Source organism: Patella vulgata, chromosome 4 (genome assembly GCF_932274485.2).
Source record: "Patella vulgata chromosome 4, xgPatVulg1.2, whole genome shotgun sequence".
NCBI lineage: Eukaryota > Metazoa > Mollusca > Gastropoda > Patellidae > Patella > Patella vulgata.
The window spans coordinates 45,352,743-45,377,190 of record NC_065882.2 but is presented as its reverse complement, the minus strand read 5'-3'; the positions used below and the strand labels follow the sequence as shown (position 1 = coordinate 45,377,190).

Here is a 24,448-nt window from a genome sequence, read left to right as displayed (position 1 = left end):
GGAGGGGGGTATCTTAAACCCACGGTACACTTTTCTGATTTTTTTTAATAACATGCGTTTTAATATACTCAAAAGAAGTAGGGGATATTGAAATGCAAATACCTATGCAGGTTGTGATATGATAAATAGTCATGCTTTGAGTGTATGTTCACAGATGAAGAACTTATTGCCCCAACAGAAACACTGAGCTGCATATGCGACACGCAATAGCGCCATACACGTGGGAGGGGTTCGTTGTCAAATTTGACACTTCAAGGAAGGGTTGATGAAAACTGTCGCGTGCTGGTTTATCCTATCCATGTTTGCTTTCCTATCGGTTCTTGCATAAGATTTACTGTTAGCGTATCTTTGCTTTAGTGTGTTACGTTTAATTTGCAATGAGACGTCTTCAAAATGATGAACTTCTACGTGCTATTGACATGCTTCAAATGGGTTCTACACAGCGAGCAGTAGCCAACATGCTTAATGTGTCACAGTCTGTGATCAGCAGACTGTGGAACCGGTATCAACAAACACACAATGCTGATGATAGACTTCGTTCAGGTCGTCCTAGAGCCACTACACAAGCCCAGGATCGATACATTCGTACACAGGTCCTGCGAAATTGAGGACAAACGGCCTATCAGATTTCTATAAACTTGTACCAAGTTACAGGAATTCGAGTTACACCCCAAACGATTAGAAATCGGCCCATTTGCATGCGCGACGACCGCGTGTTGTGCCTCCATTAACTCGCCAGCACATGGCAAAGAGACGTTAATGATGTAGGCAGCGTAGAAATTGGGGTAATCGTTGATGGGTGCGTGTAATGTTCCCAAATGAATCCAAATTTACTCTGGATTTTACCGATAGGCGTGCTCGCGTTTGGAGGCGTATAAATGAGCGTCATGCTAACGTTAACGTCAGACAGCATGACAGATTCGGGCGTGGATCTGTTATGGTGTAGGGAGGAATCACCACGACTGGCAGAACGGACTTGCGTATTGTTCAAGGAAGGGTCACTAGTGTGTACTGTCATATAGTAATGATGATACTATATGACATGCACTACATTTTGCAGGCCTTTGCTTTAAGCGAGGGGGATGTCATATAGTAATGATGATATTATATGTGTTGTTCCTTTAATGTAAGGTTGTATGTATGTGTGAGAGAGTGTACACTCCAGTGAGAGAGGTCAGTTAACTTGTGGTTTTCACTGTGTGAGGACATCATTTTGTGTTGTGACAGTTTTGCTCAGTTTATTGGAATAAACACCTCTAGAACTTATAAATACTTCTGTTCTGTCATCTAAGTATATGAATAGGCTAAAGGCCTATTCCACAGTACTACCGTGACCACACCCTGGCACCGATAGTTCTGCCCTTTGCTCAACGTGCCGGTCGACGTTTCATCTTTCAAAATGATAATACCCGTGCCCACCGCGCTCGTGTCGTGAATGACTACCCCCATCGTCACCATATTGTCCATATGCCTTGGCCAGCCATGAGTACTGATCTTTCCCCTATAGAGCATGTCTGGGACATGATCGGGAGACGTGTTCGTCGACGTCAACGTCGACCGACAACACTGCAAGAATTGGCCGTGGCACTGCAAGAGGAATGGGTCAGATTGCCCCAAATCGTGATTGGACGGTTGATTAGAAGCATGCTACTGCGAATTGCTGAATGTCTGAGGATTGGTGGAGCAATTACTCATTATTAAGACAAAAATCAAAAACGTCCTTTTTCACTTTTGACAGTATATCTCTTTGTTGGTGAAATGGGGCCATCAGATAAGACACCCATATGAACTGTTTATGTTCATGTGTAGGCAATTGGCCTGTTATTAACATACACTGGTTACCTCTAATAAAAACAGCAGTGCATTTCCACAGTTTTGTATTGTTTCTGAATATCCCCAACTTTTTTTGAAGAGTATATATATATATATATATATATATATTTTATTTGTACTCATAATAATAGTACTTATTTTATTGTTTCTGGGGCTTGGATTTTTAGTTCACCGTGTTGTAGGCCTGTCGTTGTGTCAACTGACGTGGTTTCGAATCTCCGGTTGTACGTGACAAGGAGTAGGGTCGCCTGTCTAACCTCGTGGGGTTTCTCCGGGTCCTTCGGTTTCCTCCTACTGCTAAAGACCCCTACGCGCAAGCAAATTATTGAAATAAAATTAACACAACCATATGTTAGTCCCGAAATGACCTAGTTTGTGTCGAGTGGACGTTAAACCCCATTTCTCTCTTTACAGTGTCGGTTCTACGGGTTTTCTAGGCAAACAATGAAATGGGGTTTAACGTCCTACTGTTATGCTCCGACTGTTCTAATGAAGGCGGGCATACACCATACAGTGTGCTATGGGGGTAATTTTGCCAGGACAGTGGCGCTATGGCCTACTCTTATATCAAATTCCAACTGCCAGGGATATTTTATGTGCACTCCATACCATCTGAACGTTTAGGTTTTCGAGGCATTTTACTACCCGATAGATTAAGTTGTATAAAGTGTACTACTTCAAAGAGTATGGTAATCATATGCTTTGTAGAGCGGTTGGTCGAGTGGGCTTAACGCAATGAAGGAATAAAATGGGTTTTGACATCCTACTTTTCTGACCAACTGGACTAATGGAGACGGCCATACACCATACAGTGTGTTATGAGGGAAATTGAATTTCAACTGGTAAGGGTTCTTTTACATGTTCCCAAAGTTTACCAGGGGTACCTTGTTAGTGGGCCAGCGCCTTACCCACAGAGCCACCTTAGCTCCCATGGTCTAAATACGTGCCAGGAATCTGAAGTATTGGGGCATAGGGGTGCGAGGTGGTGTGTGTGTGTTACAACAAATAAAAATGATCATTGAGGGAAAATAACTCCAAAGGCTATAACTACGCTATATGGACCCAGACTACAAATTCTCTTGAATTAATAGTCCGATCCTTAATAAAACTATTTCATACAATTCACAATGAGAAAGGAAATAACCATTGGGGATACCGATGATGGTAGAAATCGTGGAACAAGCTTTATATTGTAGGTTATTATGTTTATGGCAAAAAAACCAATGTTGATATTTTTTTCTGAGTAGGTCTTCATAGTACGGGGCGCCATGAATAGTAAGGCAGCCATTTTGCGATAATATTCCAACTTATATTTTGTTTTCAACTTATCTATATTGACATGTCGATAACATTATAAACAAGTTATTAGTATTTATAGGGGTCATGACTATGTTCCAGATCTTTTTTCCATCACTTCATGAAGATATTTACAAGATGGCGGCCATTTTTGGTGGGAAAATGGGACCATGTTAATATTTTGATTACGTAGTAGTGTTTGGTGTCAAAATATATGTTTTCGGGGTCGCAGATTCCATTTCTGTCAATAACAGCCTTCTAAAATAATCACATGTTCACATACTTTGCATATTTCCAAGATGGCGGCCATTTTTGGCGGGAGGAAGGGACGATGTGCAGATTTTGATTAAGTAGTAGTGTTAGGTGGCAATATATATGTTTAAGGGGCGCATATTCCATTTCTGACATTTACAACCTTGTAAAATTATCACATGTTCACATTTTTAGCATATTTCCAATATATTGCTGCCACTTGTGCCGGGAAAATCGGACACTGTTCTAATTTTAATTAAGTAGTAGTGTTTGGTGTCAATATATATGTTTACCGGGGCGCAGATTCCATTTCTGACATTTACAACCTTATTATCATTTATTTACTGGTTATTTACAGGTTTCTGAGCCCGATTCTGCTACGTTGGCTATTGGCTTGTAGCACATTCCTGAAAGCCGGTATCGTCTCGTACCCCTTTGGTATATTATCCAACGATGAAAATTCCTCATCCGATATTACCACTGAGCCGATATCGATTTTACCGGGAAAGAGAAGCCTATTCACTCAGTCTCCTGGCACGAAGGCAAAGAAAGCGTAATGGCAGCGTGGGGCTTGCGTCAATATGAGTGGCGAGAAAGTGACATGCGCCATTCATGCTCCTGCTACGACCACACCAAGCGCTTACTACGCATAACGCGCACCAGTCAAGATCTTACTAGGCTCATGGTCAAGCTTTGACTACGCACTCCATGTTCCCACCATGCTCTCGCGGTTAGCAGTCAGACCGGGATACGTGCCTACCTATCGCAAGCCGCTCTCGCCACGACTATAGAGACTGTGCCATGCTTTCCCCGCCCTCATTTACTTTCAAAGCAGAAAACAACCACAGGTCAAGCAATAAAGAACATTTTTTAGTTTTCTTGATGTTTCCTCTTTGGATGCTAGACTAGAGCTGGTGGATGAGGCTCAATTACCTTCCCTATAAGTGGTGACATAGTTGTTTTTCCAACGACTCATTCCACATGGGGTATATTATCATGGGGTCAGTTGATAATATAGTCTATAGCAAGTATTACTATTTCATTTGCAGTCCTTGCTTTTATCTCTTTGTATAACACTCTCAAAAGTTGTACGTCTCACATTTTTAACCATCTTTAATTTTGTATGTATAACTGACAGGCAACATAAACTGAAAGTCTCGATGGCGTCACCAAGTCTTAAAATCAGACTGGAGTACAACTACAACAAAGCGACCGACCAAGTAAATGTGCTATTTTTCTAGAATATCGATATTAGCTCAGTGGTCAATTTGGGTGAGGAATTTTCATAGTTAGATAATATACCTAATGTGTCAAACACGACACTGGCTTCCACGGAACATGCTACAAGCGTCTACATAACAGAATTGGATTCAGAAACCTTCTCAGTAACGTGTTTAGAAAACCTGCCACAAACACGGCCATCTTGAAATATGCTGAATAGGTGAACATACCATTATTTCACGCAGTTGTAAATGGCAGAAATGGAATCTGTGCCCCCGAAAACATATATTGACATAAAACACGACTACTTAATCAAAATCAGCAGATCGTCCCATTTTCCCGCCACAAAATGGCCACCATCATGGAAATATGCAAAACAGGTAGGCATGTGACCATTTTACCCAGTTGTAACTAGCAGAAATATATTGACACCAAATACGACTACTTAATCAATATTAGCACATCGTCCAATTTTCGAATCCCGCCACAAAATGGCCGCCGTCATGGAGATATACAAAATAGGTGAGCATGTGGCTATTTTTATACGCCCACATTTTCATGCGGACGTAAATTGTCGTCGCCCCTGTCCGTCCGTCCGTCCACAATTGTTTGTGAACACTCTACAGGTCACAATTTTTCTCGGTTCCTTTCGATATTGGCATGTATCGGACTGTAACTTTATGGATTATGGACCCTGATTGTACGAAAAATCAGGTATTTAGCTTGTGAACACTGTAGAGGTCACAATTTTTATCCGATTTGGTTTAAACTTGAAATGTATGTTTATAACCCATAGATCTCGGTTCCTGTCGATATTCGCGTATATCGGATCATAACTTCCTGAATTATGACCCCTGATCGCACGAAAAATCGCGTTTTTAGCTTGTGGACCCCATAGAGGTCACAATTTTTATCCGATTTAAAAAAAAACCGTTACAATATATCACCATAACACCCTAAGGGTGGTTGAGTTCGAATTTCGTAAAAATCTGACCGAAACTGACAGACAAAATGGCCGCTCCTCGTTCGCAAATAGTGTCAAAATATTGTGTATCAGGGCTGTGGACCCTCTGGAGGTCACAATTTTCATCCGATTTTGATGAAACTTGAAATGCAGGCTTATAACCCACAGATCTCGGTTCCTTTCGATATTCGAGCATATCGGACCATAACTTCCTGAATTATGGACCCTGACTGTACGAAAATCGCATTTTTAACTTGTGGACCCCATAGAGGTCACAATTTTTATCCGATTTAAAAAAAAACCTTTGAATATATCACCGTTACACCCTAAGGGTGGTTGAGTTCGAACTTCGTAAAAATCGGACCGAAACTGACGGACAAAATGGCCTCCCCTCGAAAGCAAATAGTGTAAACATCTGGTATATCAAAGTTGTGGACCCTCTAGAGGCCACACTTTTGATCTAATTTTGATGAAACTTGAAATGCAAGTTTATAACCCTAAGATCTCAGTTCCTGTCAATACTCATGCATATCGGATCGTAACTTCCTGAATTAAGGCCTCTGATTGTAAGCAAAATCGCGTTATTAGCTTGTGGTCCCTGTAGAGGTCACAATTTTTATCCGATTTAAAAAAAAACGTGTTAATATATCACCATTACACACTAAGATCATGGTTCCTTTTGATAATCGCGGATACCCGAAATTTTTTCCGATTTTATAAACCATAATGAAGGTGGAATTCGTATTTCGGGAATATTGAAATGAAACTGCCCCACAAAATCTGAAAACATTTATATTGACAACAAACACTACTACTTAATCAAAATCAGCACATCGTCTGATTTCCCGCCAAAAATGGTCGTCATCTTGGAAATATCTTCATGGAGTGATGGGAAAAAATCTGAAATACAGTCACGAACCCTGCCAATGTCACACCACAGTTGATAACATTATGAATAAGTTAAAAACAAAATATAAATTGGAATGTTATCGCATAATGGCTACCTTACAATTAATGGCGCCCCGTACTGTGAAGACCTACTCAGAAAAAATGTCAACATTGGTTTTTTTTTTTGTCATTAAACATCATAACCTTCAAAATAAAGCTTGTTCCACGATTTCTACCCGAAAAGCCGGCGGGTGGGAATTATGTAACAAACCGAATCGGACCACAATGCTAAATCTATGCTTTTTCTAGGCCTATAATATTTTCTTTAACATTCCAGTCATAATCTTTATAACCACAAAGAGCATACACTACAATTATTTGAAGAAATCTTGGAAGGGAGAGGGAGAGAGAGAGAGAGAGAAATGGGTTTAGCGTCCACTAGACACAAACTAGGTCAATTTTATTTCAATAATTCACTGTGCATGGGTCTTCAGCGGTGGGAGTAAATCGGAGGACTTGGAGAACCAGCGGCTGCCAGGCAGGATACGCCCACATTTTCGAGAGATGGAAAGAGAACAAGCTAACAAGAAAGTGATTTTTCCTACTATCAAGGGCCATAATTTAGGAAATTACAATTCAATATGCGCGAATATCGAAAGGAACTGAGATCTTTGTGTTATAAACTTACATTTCAAGTTTCAACAAAATCGGATAAAAATTGTGACCTCTATAGGGTCCACAACCTTGATATACCATATTTTTACGCTATTTGAGAACGAACGGCGGCCATTTTGTCTGTCAATTTTGGGCCGATTTTCACGAAATTCGAACTCAACCTTTCTTAGGGTGTAACGGTGATATAATAATATGTTTTTTTTAAATCGAATAAAAATTATGACCTCTACAGGGTCCACAAGCTAAAAACGCGATTTTTCGTACAATCAGGGGCCATAATTCAGGAAGTTACGGTCCGATATGCGCGAAGATCGAAAGGAACCGAGATCTTTGGGTTATAAGCTTACATTTCAATTTTCAACAAAATCGGATAAAAATTGTGACCTCTATAGGGTCCACAACCTTGATATACCATATTTTACGCTATTTGAGAACGAACGGCGGCCATTTTGTCTGTCAATTTTGGGCCGATTTTCACGAAATTCGAACTCAATTCTTAGGGTGTAACGGTGATATAATAATACGGTTTTTTAAATCGGATAAAAATTATGACCTTTATAGGGTCCACAAGATAAAAACGTGATTTTTCGTACAATCAGGGGCCATAATTCAGGAAGTTACGGTCCGATATGTGCGAATATCGAAAGGAACCGAGATCTTTGGGTTATAAACTTACATTTCAAGTTTAAAAAAAATCGGATAAAAATTGTGACCTCTATAGAGTCCACAAGCTAAAAACGTGATTTTTGGTACAATAAGGGGCCATAATCCATGAAGTTTCGATCCGATACATGCCAATATCGAAAGCAGCCGAGATCTTTTGGGGTTAAACCTATATTTCAAGTTTCGTCAAAATCGGATAAGAATTGTGACCTGTAGAGAGTCCACAAACGATTGTGGACGGACGGTCGTCCGGACGGACAGGGGCGACGGCATAATACGTCCACATGAAAATGTGGGCGTATAAAAACTACAAGGTTGTACAGGCGATCGTCATTACAAACGGGGAATTGAGCAAATAGTGATGGGGATTAATTTTTCTCTGCAAGATCAAAGGAATCTACATAGCTGAGACCTTATTTTCAAAAGTGCTTTACCGGATTTCCACATAACAGGTTTATACATATAAATCGGATATGGGGTAGGGTAAGGGAGGATTTTCTACAACTTTAATATGGGGAAAAAAATACCGACTAACTTCCAAATATATAATGAAAACAAAGTAACTTATTTCCTTTTTACTATCTGTTATGTTTTATGTACATGTATGAAAAGTGAGATTGGATCTCATTACAAATAACAAATTATGTTTCACTGCTGAATTCTTACAAACAAACTGGGGGGAAAAACCATGAACAAATTTGTCTAGAAAATTGATTATTAATACATGTATATCTTCAAAAAAAAAAGCCAACAGTGAGGCTGATGTCCCCCGACAGACGAACCCATTTTAATAGCCCCCTGCTTTCTTCAAAAGGCGGGGGCCAGGGGACAAAAAAAAAGGGTTTTATTTTTCCCTACAAACAATAACATACTAAACAAAACAATTTAACCAATACCAGCAAACGTTAACTGAATTGAAATATGTAAGTTTGTACAAGCATACTGGTTTATAATAATGACATAATTAAAAGCTTTCACGATGAAGAATAATGTAACAGTTCTGAAACTGCACCATGTATTCACTTTTTTCAATGAACATAATATTGTTTAATGTGTCAATCCTATATTGTAGTATAACAAACGACTATATAAGTCTACAAACAAAACAATGTTTAAGCACACAATAGAATTACAGTCAGAAATAGGTTTTATCATTTTATGGGTGTTGAATTAGATTCATCTTTGAAATGAGTTCACTGTGTATGAAATGTCTGTCAAATGATATTTTAGGTATCAACATCTATTTATTTCATGTATTTGCCTTCATGTTGAGCCAGGTGCTTTGCTGAAGCTTTCGCATCAAAAAATAACTGGCTCATTTCTTCCACTTCTTCTTTTCCAATGCATTCTTTTCCATTTATGTGCGCTAAAATATTACCTGGTGTCAAAAGTTGAACAGCATAACGTAAGGTACTTGTCTTGCCAATCTCAGCCAAACTCTGTAATGAATCGTCATCAATCTGTATCACCTCTGTCTGACTCCTGATGCGTAAAATTTGTGCCATTTCTTCAGCAGAATATGTCGTTGTTCTTATAATCATAATACGATCAAGTAAATCAAGTGGCATGCCGTGTGGTGCAACAATGTCATCAGTCCCTTTAATCACACAGTTTCCTCTATTTGTAGCAAATATAACAATTGGAGCAATGGTAGACTCTAAAGCTCTATGTAAATACGTAAAACACTCAATGTCAAGCATGTGAACTTCATCAATAAATAGAACACCGGGAACCAGTTCTGCAATTCCCTGATCAATGTACTTATTCACAACTTTGTTGATTTCTTTACGTAACTTGTCTGTGATCTCTGTCTTTTTAGGTTTCATAAGTTGTCCCATCATTGACATGATGTCTTGTCCTCCTTGTGGTCGAGCATTAGCAACATCTAAATCATGAAGAGTGACATCTTGGATGACTTCTTTTTTCTTGTGAACATCTCCTTTCGGTAAAGGAACATATTCTTCTGCCTCTAAATCAAATTCGGTTGCAAAACTATCAGATCTTCCTTGTCTTTTGACAGCACCACTGTTAGACTCGATGTAAATGACATCCCCTACCTCTACCTTTTCTTTTTGCAAACTTTCATAGATTGATGGATCTAGTTTTAGTTGTTTTGTGCCTTTTGACGTTTTTAATCCAATGATAACATGACTGATTGTTTTGCCGTAACCTCCCATTGGATTTTCTGTTTCAACAGGAGTGAGTTCAGTTACTTCACCATCGTAGACTTCCTTGGTTTCTTTGATTCTCAACCCAATTGCTCTCCTAAAATTTTCCATTAAAACTTCAGTTTTCTTTATTTCAGACGAATAAACTTCACTTCCAACCATGGGACAGAATGGAACTTTGGTACCCAATTCCTGCGCAATCGCCAATGCTATAGCCGTCTTTCCTGTTCCTGGTGGTCCTGCTAAAAGAACAGCCCGTCCTGCCATTTTCTTTGATTTTATAAGTTCCACAATTATCCCAGCAGCTTCACGTGCCTCGGTCTGTCCGACCAATCCTGCTGCATTTTGAATCGCATATCCATTGTCATCAAGTCCCAGGCCCTTGACATGACTGTGGGATGCAATTCTCTGGGCTTTTGACGTACTTTTTACTTCCTCGATCTTCATTCTACTATTTCGTAAATGATAAAACCCAATTTCATAGATTAAAACTGTGGATGTTTTCGACAAGCACGCGTTTCTCTAGCGACACTGAAGCGCCACCTGTGATGATATAAAATTTTGACAAGGACTATTCGATCAAGACTGGTACAGTTTTCAAGGCTTTACAATATTTATGTAATTTAATATTATACAGTGATGTATAACAGTTTTGAGCAAAATTTAAATATTATACAATTTGTCGTCCGTAAAATTTGCAATTTAGGTGGAATAGACGTGACATTGCCAGCCAAAAAAAAAAAAAAAAAAAAAAAAATACACGCTCCAAGACATGTTTTATATATCCAGATTTCCTTCAGTTCAACGTCCAACCATAGAAATATATACAGACGCAGATTGCGATAATCTCCACAAATTGCTATATTATTCTTCTCCAGATAGTTAGTTAATAGTTCAAAAAGAGGAGGGGATTTAAGTCGTTTTTACACAGAAAGGTATTAATATACACCTTTAAGAGCACTGGTGTATTCAAGACAGTTTTTGTCGACAAAAAAAAAACAAAAAAAAAAAAATAATAATTGGACTCGGACTAACACATATGTGTGCACTTCTCCGACAACACTCTGCAATGCATATTATCTATTTACATGCCTATTCATAGTCTCGTTGTGTGATAAAGTTATATATAAAATGTAAAAGCAATTTTCATATCAGTTGCCTGGAGGGATACCATGTAAGCTTTTGGTAAAACTTTTAAATGGGCTATTGCAATTTATTTCACAGATCCGAGTTAATTCGAAAGCCTTCTTCTAACTCTGATGACTGACCTTTATAAGTTCAAATGCCTTCTACGCGTGGCCTCAAATCACACGGTGTCGATCATTTGCTCGTTATCGCGTACATTGCGTAAACAAGACGTAACGTAAACTGGTCCGGGCAGAATGGCGACTTTTACGCATTTTATGTACCCATTTAGGCCTACATTAAATAGGAAATATTTTTTATCCAGATATACTTAAACACATTTATATATTTTTCTAATACTTAAAAAAAAAATGTTCTAGAATTTAATTTGCAGAAAGAAAAAAGTAAATATTGTGAGCTAAGTAACCCACACCGATGTCATCACTCTCAATGATTGTAGCGGCCTAGCGAATTTTCATTTCTGTTCAGTTTGGGACTATTGTAACTCTGAATATCTAGCTGTGTTAGTTAGAATTTTTTTTAAACATTAGTTCCCTTATCTAAAAGATCTTCTAGATTTCGCCAACATAAAATTAAAATGGTATATCTTGCTATATCATAGCTTACGTAAATCAAATTTCTGCTTTCAGTGATAAAAAACTTTGTTTGGCATCCCCAAAGTTTATAGACAAACTATGGCGCTTCGTCGAATTTCTATGGGTTACTGCATTCCATACCTTGGAAAATCTGGAGTTATTCTCTTACGTCAACCAATCCATACAAGAAATACTGAGATTTCAAAACATTTTAAACTAAGAGAAGTTTCGTGTGAAAAAGACAACAGACCCCTTGTTCTTTTATTCGACTGGTTGTATGCTAAGCCCTCTGCTGTAAATAAATACTGTGATTTATATCATCATTGTGGTTTAGATGTTTTGACAGTAAGTGGCCGCGTATCCCAATTTCTGTGGCCACCAAATGCAGTGAAGTTATCAGAAGAACTAATGTCGTATCTTTTATTTGAAAGAAAACCACAGAAATACCTCGTCCATGCCTTTTCAGTGGGGGCTTATAATTACGATGTTGCTTTGTATCATGCTTTTGAAAATTCAGATAAATATGGTAAGTTCAGATCACGGATTCAGGGTCAGATATTTGACAGTGTTACAATTGGAAGTTATGAAGTTATGTGTCGTGGCTTGGCTACTAATCTACCTCAAAACCGAATAATTCAAAAAAGTATTTTAACAATTCTTGACACATATTATAATTTAACAAGTGAACATACCAAGGATCAGTACAACAAACTTGTTGATTTCTTTAAAGACAAACCAATAAAAGTGCCAACTCTATTGTTTTATGCCAAAAACGACCCCATGTGTGACGTGGTTTCCATGGAGATGATGATATGTAAATGGCAGAAAATGGATAATTTTGATATCACCTTTAAAGGATGGGATGATTCTATTCACTGTGCTCATCTTAAGTGTCACCCACAAGACTATCGTAAAAAATGGACAGAATTTATGCAAAAAGTGAACATTGCTTCTTCTACTGTGTAATAGTATAAATGCAATCTACCACAAAGAAATGCCAACAATGTGAACTAGGAATATTGCATTAGATATAATATTATAAAGTAATGTTGTTATGTGTAATGTATATTGCATAGTCTTTGTGTGTTTCTCTGTGGCTAAGTTCTATGATAATCGTCACTGCATTTATTTTGTAGAACTTTGAAATTTTGTGACCTAATCATGATAGTCTATCCCAATCGCGTTATTCCCTTCCGTCAAGTCCCATGTTCACAATTTATTTAATTCAAAACATTTAGCGGGGAGGGGGATTGGATGACCGAATGGTTAGCACGTGCGCGCTGTATCATAAGGCCTGTCATGGAGTCAACAGGCGTGGTTTCGAATCCCCGGTTGTACGTGACAAGGAGTAGGGTTGCCTGTCTAACCTCGTGGGTTTTCACCGGGTCCTCCGGTTCCCTCCCACTGCTAAAGACCCCTACGCGCAAACGCATTATTGAAATAATAAAAAAAAACATATGTTAGTCCCGAAATGTGTCAAGTGGACGTTAAACCCCATTTCTCCCTCTCTCTCTTTTAACGGGGAGTTATAAGTCATCTGTTAACAAATGAAAAAAAAAAACAACTGAATATAGGAGTCCTCCTAATGAATATTGTAAAACAACACACTTATGTGACAAGTGTCACGGTCGTGTGCTTCATTCTTTATCGTCAGATGGTGGGATGGAATGGGCATTAAAAGCGTGCGATAATGATGTAGACATATGCGATATCACAATTAATGCTTTGCATCAGTGAAATTGAATTACAATGTGATCCTATTAATTCATCATAATAAAAATTGACGTGAACCTGGGTGTTGGATTTCTTTCTTTAAAAAGCTGTGTGTATGTATGCCTACGTAATTTGGAGACGATGATGGCATCATGCATTGTCAACTGTCAAAAATGTCCATAACAGGAACCTGGCAAACTCCCTCCTGCAAAAATTCCTGATATTCGTTGTGTTTAATTACGTCACGATTCAACTCATACCACCTCCGTTTTCGGGACTGAGATAATTGTGACAGACTGAATTCCACGTCACTCGATTGCATCTCGAGCATCCCCTAAATGTCACGAAGCGATCACTTGAAAATCCTGGCCTATAACTACATAATATATGAGAGTTCCATAAGATAACCATAGACTATACTACTAAAGTATGAATAACTGCCCGTTATGAACAAACGAGTTTATTGATGTATACACAAACTATTACCAAATAATTTGTAGTAGCCTTTTGGACATTGAAACCATTGGAACAGAGTTTAGTACTTCATTCCCAGGACACTTGATTAATACCAAATCTTATTTGCAATACAGGTCAGTCAGCACTATCTCTGTCCAATCTGAAGGACAGACCCACCTACCTGCCGATAAAAAAGCCAGCTACCATTTAATTTTCGTATGTTAGTTACGTACCTATCTCTCTTAACTATCTCGGCCATGGGACCTCCAGTCCAGGTTAGCGAGTCAACGTCTTGTTTTTCTTGTAAATAGGCGAGGCAACGTCTTACCCACCGAGCCACCGCGACTCCTATGGGAAATAGAATTTCAGCAATTTTTAGAAATGAAATGGGGTTTAACGTCCTACTGGGCTAATGAAGACGGGCATATGCCATACAGTGTGCTATGAGGGAAATTTTTCCCGGCCCACTCTTATATCGAATGCCAACTGCCATGGGATCTTTTACGTGCACGCCAATGTATACACGGGACCTTGGTTTTTCGTCACATCCGAACGACTAGACAGCTGTCCTTGTCAGGCCCTCCGTCCTGCACCACTGACAAGGGGGTCGAACCACGTCGGAAAATCCGACCTCTAGGTTAGCGAGCCAGAGTCATCACCCAGCCAGCCACCGTGGCTCCAGCAATTTTTAGAGCAAAATGCGCACAGAACTGCAGTATATTCTGTGTGTCTTTGCTGATAAATAAACACAATAATGGCTATACCTTCACTAACAAAATATTATAGGCCTGCTATATAGGCTTAATAGATAGTAATGGATTGATTTTTTCGGGTAATGGTAAACAATCATATTAATCTCGTTGTTGGCAGAACTCCGCAGAACGCAAATAACACCACAGTGATCAGCAGGGAATATTCGCTAGGTCAATCATTGGCTCAATGTCGCGTGCTTTGTTTACATAAAAGTTTACTGGTTCGGGCGGAATGGAGCCTTTTACTCGTTCTAATACCCATTTACACTAAATAGGCAATAATTTTACCTACAAATACGTCAAACGTCTTTATTTATTTTTCTAATACATAAAAAAAAATGTTTTAGAATTTAATTTGTCGGAGGAAAAAAGTTAATATTTGTGGCTCATTAAGTCGCATCGATGTCATCCTTATCAGTGATTGTCGCGGCCTAGCCAATATTCACTGCTGATCAGTGTTCTATGATTAGTATTACACCGAAAAGATACGTGCATGATCCTTGTCAAAAGTTTATATTATGTTGCTTAATTTTGCAACCCAGTTACCCCCCTTGGCAAAAGCGAAACTCCGAAAATTCCACTCTAAAAGTCACAAAATATAAACACACAAGACAAGAAGAATGTTTTGATTCTGTTTTATCTTAGATATTATTCGCTGTGACATTTTTATCACAGTAGACATGGATATATTTTCTGACAAACATACACAGAATAATAGAACTGGCGATTTGTAATCAATCATTCGATTCAGTTCCAAATCAAATCCAGTACGAGTACGTAGATCAAGTGGAGAGGGTAACAACGCGTAGGTATATCATAATGTCCAAAATAGCCCCAAAACTATGTAGCTCCCAATACCATGCTATTGCAAATAATAAATTTAATTGTTCCCCGCCTCACGAAGAAAGCAGGGGACTATTAAAATGGTCTGTCCATCTGTCTTTGTTCTGCTCCGAACTGGGCTAATGAAGTCGGGCATAGTACAGTACTACTATTACTATTAGTAGGCCTATACACCATAGACTACACTACAGTGTGCTATGAGGTAAAGTTTGCCAATGTGTACACGGGAACTTGGTTTTTGCGTCCCATCCGAACGACTAGACAGCTGTTCTTGTCAGGCCCATCCGTCCTGCAGCACTGACAAGTGGGAACCACGCCGGACAATCTTGATGAACTTTCTCGGCCAATGCAGGGATCAAACACCCAACCTCCAGGCTGGCGAGCCAGCGTCTCACTCAGTTAGCCCACTTGGTGTAGGTTTTTATTAAGTGAATGCTTTGATGGAGTTCGAAAATGAACATTTTCTGCTTAGGGTAAGCAGAGATAAGCAATTTGATTGGTTGATGCTTTGGGACACGATAACTTTGGTTCTAATTAAGTGAGAGTAAGCAGAGCGATAAGCAATTGGATTGGTCGAGACTTGGAAGCTGGACAACTTTGATTCTAATTGAGTGATGGTGTAACAATACCATAAAAAAGTTTGATGCTGCGCATTTTATGCTTAGGCAGAAATAAATACTTCAATCTGATTAAGAAGACAATAACTCTCCTTCTAACTGAGGTAGAATGTTCAAACTTGGTGTAGGTGTCTATTAGGTGAATGCCTTGACAGAGTTTGATCATGTGCATTTTCCACTACTAAGCAGAGATAAGCAATTTGACTGGTTGGGATTTTGGAACATGATAACTTTGGTTCTAATTGGGTGAGAGTGATGAAACTCCGAGATGTCCGAGTATAGATTCTTTAATTCAGGTAGAATGTCTTGACTGAATTCAACGATTGACATTTTCTGCTAAAGCAGAGCTAAGCAATTTCATTGGTCGATACTTTGTGTCCCCAAGTTTGGGACAAGATAACTTTGATTCTAACTAATAAAGAGTGACGAAATTTAGTGTAGTGTTTCGCTACCAGGTACGTACTTCAAAACTTTGACTGTTTGATCGTGAATATTTTATGATTAGACTAAGGATAGATAATCGGTTTGATTGCTCGATACTTTTGAAAAAGATAAATGTGCAATTAAAGATACATTATGGGAGATAAGATAAAGAGCTGGCAGTTTTCAATATAATAGTTAAAAACTAGATAATGTAAAGGGAATTTTAGGTTTAGCCTCGATTATCCTTACTAAAGTTATAAACAACATAGTCTCGATTATCCATTTTTTGATTTAATCATCAATGAGCATTGAGCAGCAGATCGGATTCAAATCCAGTAAATAGTGCAGACTAGCAATGACATCGAGAGTTGATTATGTTCTGGATAAATTAATGTCTAATTAATAATTTAGATAAAATTTCAGGCCTAAAGAAAGACCTGCAATAGGCAGATTTAGCTCTTGCATAATGTATGTTTAATTAATATATGTCATCTATTTATTTTGGGATTTTGGTAGGGGACGTTAGCCTCACTGTTGGCTTGTTTTTACCCTGCATTTATTGAAATAAATTGTAATATTTATTGAAATAAATTGTAATATTTATTGAAATAAATTGTAATATTTATTGAAATAAATTGTAATATTTATTGAAATAAATTGTAATATTTATTGAAATAATTTCTAACATTGCTTTGTTTGTTATATTACAGATTATGACCTACTCTCAACAAATGGAAGAGAAATTAGTGAAAACCGAACGAAGACTAAGACTAAAAGGATCACAAGGCAAGAATCTACGTGTTGTAAGAGAATTGTACCTTAGAGATGATGTACCATGTCAGAGTGACCGATGTTTGGCAAACTGTGAAAATAACATTGGTATGGTAATGATCCCAGACTTAATTAAAAATAAAAATCCTGTTGTTTTTTTTAAAAAAAGAAATTGGTCTTTGTTTATTTTATACATGGAATTTGAATTTGCTAAAATGTTTACATTTTCTGACTTGCAAATTTACAAAATGATTTATCAGCTAAATATTTTCAATATGTACCAAACATTGAGATAGAAATACAGACAACAAGAGGTTTATAAGCTTATTCAAGGAATGCCAAGCAGTCCTGTAAATGTTAGAAGCTTGTAGACTATCATGACACTAGTAATTTTAAAAGAATGGTATAATATTTAATTGCAGGTATGCATGGTACCATAGGAAGATTATCAAATGAGTCAACACATTATATAATACCTGATTGTCAAGTTGCTAGAGACTATTTAGAAATACTTGAGACACCTGATATAAAAGGGATTGTTTTTACACAAACAGCTGTTCATAGTGTAAGTAAGCTGATCTCCAATCTCACGCCTACCAGGTATATTGACGGATCCATGCAAGTCAAACAATTAGGACATTGGTCTCTTGACTACAATGTGTGGTATTCGAATTTCAGCTTTGCATGATCTTTAAGTATAGATTTTGCTGATCCATTTAGATGGAACAAAAAATGATTGACGTCCAAATAAAAGGAAGCCTTGAAAGTTAGAATTCAAGGCCGAGTGGAGAAAGGTCTGGCCGAATTTGTGATTCCTAGTATTTCACTGGTAAAAGAATATATAAATAACTGTGTGTTAGTCTGAAAATAACCAAAGTATTGATATCTTTAAAATTGAAAACAATCTGTATTCTAGGTACAACATGAAGGCAGTAAAAGATTACACACCCGTTTACAGAATCTGATAAAAGATGGTAGAAAAAGATCAGTTATGTTCCACAATGAATTTCAAAGATATGCTTACTGTGAACGATTACCTGGGGAAAACCTTGTTCAGTGGCAAAGCAGGTCATTATATTTATCGTAAATAAATAAGATTTTTGTTGATTTGGTCAGTTTGTATAATTGGTGTAGAAATAGCTCATGTTCAGTCTGCATTACCAAGACTGCAAAGTCATTTTGAGACTAGCATATTAATACTGTTCAATCAGATTTTTTTTAATTTTATAAAATTGTTTAGAATGATTTTTTCTTATAGAAGTACATATAAAGCCTGTGAATGGTATTATGATCATTTAGCTGGTCAAATTCCTATGGTGATGTTGACCCATAATGAAGAGGTAAGAGAAATCCAGGAAGGAAAACTATATTTAAAGGAGAACTTTTATCCTTGACCAATACATGTATTTCAATTGGTAGACAATTTTTGTCTCATGATATTAGAATTTTAGGTTCTGGTTTCACACTTGCCACTATGTATGATTCTCTGTTAAAATGGTAGATAAACAAAAGACCTTTATAGGATTTTACCTTAATTATTTGCTCTAGAATATGAGAGGTCTGTGTAAATTGTGTAAACTATACACATTTCTTAATGAAAAGACTGTAGTTGAATCTGATTTGTATAATTAGACCGTTCATTGAAACGGACCCCATCTTTCAATTATAAAAGTATATAAGGTTTGCTATTTTAATTAAGAATTTTAACTTTTAAGACATCTATCGTTGTTGGAATCTTGAATTTAATTGTCTTAATGTAGGCCTACACAAAGAAACAGCCAAACTTAAACAATTTCATTTTTGATTAATGTACATGCTGTGTTGATTGTTAAATTTTATTGCCTTACTGTACATGAAAAAAACCAAAAAAAAACCCAGCCAATCTTAAATAATTTCAGTTTTTATTATACGCCCACATTTTATGTGGATGTATATTGTTGTCACCCCTGTCCGTCGGTCCGTCCATCCGTCCACAATTTGTCTGTGGACAATCTACAGGTCACGATTTTTATCCGATTTTGATGAAATTTGAAATATAGGTTTATCTCCAAAAGTTCTCGGTTTCTTTCGATATTGGCATGTAATTGATCGAAACTTCATGGATTATGGCCCCTGATTGTACGAATAATCATTTTTTTAGGTTCTGGACCAGTGATGGGATTTCAAAATTTTTCTTGTCGGACATTTTTTTCACGAAAATAAATGGGCACAACTCTTATCGTTATTTAAGCAGGCATTTTCAAACCACAATTAAGAATCATGTGTCAACAAAATATTCAAATTCATACGTAATAAAAAAATTGGTGCACCTCGTTATTTTTCATGTTTAATTCCCGTACGGTATTCAAATTTATGTCAATAATATTCCTACAAAATTACATGACATCGTAATACCATAGAATGAAAGCGTGTCAATACGCACCTGTTTCAAATTCCCCCCAAATTACCGTATGTTTTGGGTCATAAATCGATACATTTTTCTACAAAATGTCTGGCATTCGTCTTATACTCCGTTTCGACTTGTATACGGAAGGTAAAAAAATGACATCCCGAAATTTATTTGGCAGTAAACATCGCTCTTCCACACAGGCGAGTGACACCAACTGCTAAATAATCGCATTGAACTCTAGCAAGTGCTATCGTCTAAAACAATTAACTACTTACGTTATTCCAATCGATATATTCATCAACATTTCTTAGCGTGTTTATTTATTTAAAAACATAAACCCCATTCAAAATATGATCATAAATCCGACAATATGCCATCAAAATAAAATCTTTTCTCCGACATCAGAAGTATTAAATTTGGTATGTTTACATCTCCTAATTTCACATGTCTCGCGAGATTTCTACTTTCATTTCAATTACTGTACTATAACCGCCATGCGTGTGTATGAAATAGCTTTATTTAACTTCGGCTTCCACCGAAGAAATATCACAGACAAGTTATTGGATACAATGTATATTGATTTGGGGTGTTATATATACTATTAGGATATGTTACATATATGACTAATTGATTCCTACGTGTTGTCGGCCGACATCAAGGAGATTGAAACATCTGACAATGGAGAATCACTGGTTAATCACGTAGATTAAGTTTATAATCACTCTTATTGGATTGATATATATTCCGACAAAGGAGAAGCAATGACTTCTGTTCAGGATTGGATTGATGAATTGTCCGACAAAGGATTAATCAAGGCAGATTAAGTAGTTGATTGAGGTAGGTGTATAGACGGTATAGCATGATAAATATGTCGACCACTTAATTACCTAATCAATCCAGCCTATTATCAATGATAATCGGGTTGAATGGTAGTTACACACTCAGTACACTATATTAATTTTGGAATTTTGAATATTATTCACCATGTCTTGAATATTCCTGATCGGACATTTTAGGATGTTTGGAAAATAGCGTCGGACATGTCCGGAATATACAGGCGAAATCCCATCACTGTTCTGGACACTCTAAGAGGTCACAATTTTCATATGATTTTGATGAAACTTGAAATGCATGTTTATAACCCAAAGATCTTGGTTCCTTTCGATATTTGCGCATATCAGATCTTAATTTCCTGAATTATGGCCCCTGATTGTACTATAAATAACATTTTTAGCTTGTGGCGGTCACAATTATTATCCGATTTAAAAAAACGTTTAAATACATCAATGAAGGTCGAGTTCAAATTTCGTAAAAATCTGACTCAAACTGCCGGACAAAATGGCCGCTCTTTGTACACAAATAGTGTAATAGCATATAATACCAAGGTTGTGGACACTCTAGAAGTAGACATCACAATTTTTATTTGATTTTAAAAAGCGTTTAAATGTATCACCGTTACACCCTAATGACGGAGTTCGAATTTCATGAAAATCGGAACAAAACTGCCTGACAAAATGGCCGCTTCTTGTACTCAAATAGTGTAAAAGTATGTAATACCAAAGTTGTGGACTCTCTAGAAGTAACAATTTTTATCCGATTTTGATGAAACTTAAAATAATATATCTTTATATCCCAAATATCTCAGTCCCTTTCTATATTCGCGTATTTCAGACCATAACTTCCTGGATTATGGCCCCTGATTGTACGAAAAATCATTTTATTTTTTTTTTTTAGCTTGGTCTCTGTCCATCTCTTGCAAAAAGTGGGTGTATTAATTTACTGGCTGTGTGGGATTGTTATTATTTTCTATATTGAGATTATTTTTGTAGGCCATTCAATTATATTCTGATAAGAAAGTAAATGTGTTTGTGATGACAGTAAAAGATTATTTGACTGGATTCTGGGAACAGTTAGAGGGAATTATGGATTTGTATGAATCTTTAACAACAGCTTTAGAAAATAAATCAAAAGGTGAAGGCTTGTCATAATTTAATTTGAATTTGGGGGAATGCATGCTTAGTCAGAAAAACCAAAAAATTAAGGGATACCTGTTACTCAGTATTTACAAATATTATGAAAAAAATTTAACTTTTCAGTTACCCCTTCATTTACAGTAATATGCCTCATGAGTCTTTTTTTTTCAGATGGTCCCTATTACTTAGAGCTTGTACACTTTATGATAATTTATTAGCTCGAGGCAAATTGTTAACATTTAACTACTTAAACAAGGCTAATAAACACCCAAACTGGACATTTTTTAAGTAAAGTAATATGTATGCCTTTATTTTTTTATTGTTTTCTGGTACTAAAAAATTTATAATGAAGGCAGGTATGATAACCATGATATTACCTCACTATTGGGCTATGAACTATTTTGATCTATAAAGTCCTGATTATAGTGGATACTTATATACCAGTTAATGTATTAAAGGTTGGTATTAATTGTTTATATTTTACAGATCGTGATTATAGTGGATATTTACCACTTGATGTATTAGAAGCTGGTATTAAATCTGGAAGATACATACAGGGCATATTAGAAGTTAACAGACACAATGCATCTACAGAGGCTTTTGTAAGAAGATCAGGGTATGTCATTTATCAAAAGAATAAAATGTATCTAATTCTAAAATATACATACGATAGTAGAAAAGTACAAAATATCGTCTGTGAAAGGAGACACCCAAGATATATATTTCAATGAATAAAACTGTTAATTGTGTATGGAAGGCTCTTATTATAGTCCCAAGCAACTATCTGAAGCTCTGTCAGGTGGAGTTGGAGACCAGCATCTTGACTGGCTATCACTTTTGCTTGGATAAACCTGTCTGTTCTATAACTCAGATACATTCATGGTTTACCATGATTAATACAATTTTTAAGATTATTGCTGCATTTTGATAACCTCTTTGCTAAGTTTTATGAAAAGTATTGAATAGTCATGGTCACTTAAAGTAACTGTGTATCATTTGCATTTTTCGGAAAATATCAAATATCTCACAGCTTTATTAAGAAAACAAAATCAAATATGAAAGCTAGTTGTAGCCTGTTTGCTTGGGACAAATAAACTATAACCAAAGTAAAATAGTCATCTGTGTAAGAGAGGTAAATTCTGTGATAAATTTATATTTTATTATACAGAAGACTGAAAAAAGTTGATAGTGTAGACGATATATTTATACATGGTATGGTATCTAGAAATAGATCAATACATGGGGATAGAGTTGTTGTAGAAATTTTACCTCAATCACAGTGGAAGGGAAGATCTTTAGCCATAAGCCCAGCTGAAAGTGAAGGTACTTATTCTTAATAAAACAAAATAATAAAATATGTTCCAAACTGTATTTACAAGATAGAAGATGGTGTGTAAAGCTATATTTTTATATTTTCACTAAAGAAGAAGCTGTTTACCTTCCAAATTCTAACAAAGGATGGCCCAATTTAGTCTTATTAATAGAGCATCTTAAGATATAAGATAATATTTATATAGAGTAAGGAGTAAGTAGAATATGTATTTTATATTTATTATAGAGTAAGTATAATATATATTTTAGATAAATCATCTGCTGATGATAAAGAATCAGATAGTGTTGTACCAACAGGTATTATAGTAGGTATATTACAGAGAAACTGGAGAGATTATGTGGCTACATTTTCACCTGATGAGGTAATCATCATACTACCATACTTCTAAAGTGTAAAATACAATATTGTTATAGTTAGGTTTATGTGATGGTGAATGTCAAGAACATTAGAAATAAATCAAGTTTCATTCTGGAATGATAGGAATTTTGAGCAATTGATAAACTTCTAGGATGGATTTTTTTTAGGGAGTGTGGGGTGGGGGCTTTTATTTCTGCTAATAAAATGAGTTTCAACAACTATAGTTAGAAAAATCTAGTAGTTTGGATCAGTAAATGAGCTTACCGCGCAGGTTGCAACTTGGACATCAATCTTTGAATTGAAATATGTGGAAAAAGTTCCTAATATTTATTGGGATATTTTAGTTTATATTTAAATAATGTTTGTAATATTGTTAGAACTATTAGTTTATATTTAAATAATGTTTGATACAGATCTAATTGTTCATATTTGAATAATGTTTTTTATTATTAAATCTATTACTGTTAGTGTATATTTGAATAATATTTGTCATTGTTAGAACTATTAGATTATATTTAGATAATGTTTGTTCTTATTAGGTCTGTTAGATTGTATTTAAATATTTGTTACTGTTAGATCTATTAGTTTATATTTAAATAATATTTTTTATTATTAGATCTATTAGATCATATTTAAATAATTGTGTTTTATTTCAGGAAGGTAATAAAAATGTTAATAAGGGTGGTAAAGTCTTAGTTATACCGTATGATTATAGAATTCCTAAGATAAGAATTAGTACACGACAGATTGATAAACTCAGAGAACAGAGGTATGTTATGAGATTGGCTTATAAGTTGGATGTATTTATTCATAACATTGAATTTTGGGACCAGAAACTGAGCCCCTTTGTTCTACTTTGGGACGATGCTCCTCGAAAAAAGCCTATAGTAGGCTTCACCAATTCAATAACGATTGACATGAAACGAGGCATGCTTGTTCCTTGCACCATTGCACATAAATTGACAGACCTCAATTTTCTATATGGTGTCGCAATTCCATAATGGCAGCGATGACATCATGCTTGGTTCATGGTCGATAGTAAGCTTGTACTTTTGAATCAATTACCAGTTGTATTTATTTTGTTAGTCACTCCATATTGTCTATGAAAATTTTTTCTTACAGAGTACTAGTCAGACTTGA

At 36.3% G+C, this 24,448-nt stretch overlaps 3 protein-coding genes across 3 annotated transcripts; 2 read left to right on the top strand and 1 right to left on the bottom strand.

Annotated features, from left to right (window-relative positions):
- Window positions 1–8,352: 8,352 nt before the first annotated feature.
- Window positions 8,353–10,496, bottom strand: LOC126818237 (ruvB-like 1). The gene has a single exon (XM_050545535.2). It carries the CDS (start codon window positions 10,405–10,407, stop codon window positions 9,037–9,039), a length of 1,371 nt encoding a protein of 456 aa, XP_050401492.1. The 5' UTR covers window positions 10,408–10,496; the 3' UTR covers window positions 8,353–9,036.
- Window positions 10,497–10,773: 277 nt separating this feature from the next.
- LOC126818236 (uncharacterized) lies at window positions 10,774–13,406 on the top strand. Its single transcript, XM_050545534.2, has 2 exons — window positions 10,774–10,895; window positions 11,736–13,406. The coding sequence occupies exon 2, from the start codon at window positions 11,781–11,783 to the stop codon at window positions 12,645–12,647; it is 867 nt and encodes a 288-aa protein (XP_050401491.1). The 5' UTR covers window positions 10,774–10,895; window positions 11,736–11,780; the 3' UTR covers window positions 12,648–13,406.
- A 1,752-nt stretch (window positions 13,407–15,158) lies between these two features.
- On the top strand, window positions 15,159–23,339 carry LOC130010468 (DIS3-like exonuclease 1). Its single transcript, XM_056100222.1, has 9 exons — window positions 15,159–15,407; window positions 17,196–17,364; window positions 17,679–17,821; window positions 18,173–18,324; window positions 18,515–18,596; window positions 21,475–21,616; window positions 22,105–22,234; window positions 22,787–22,941; window positions 23,200–23,339. Exons 2-9 carry the CDS (start codon window positions 17,199–17,201, stop codon window positions 23,337–23,339), a joined length of 1,110 nt encoding a protein of 369 aa, XP_055956197.1. The 5' UTR covers window positions 15,159–15,407; window positions 17,196–17,198.
- The last annotated feature ends 1,109 nt before the right edge of the window (window positions 23,340–24,448 follow it).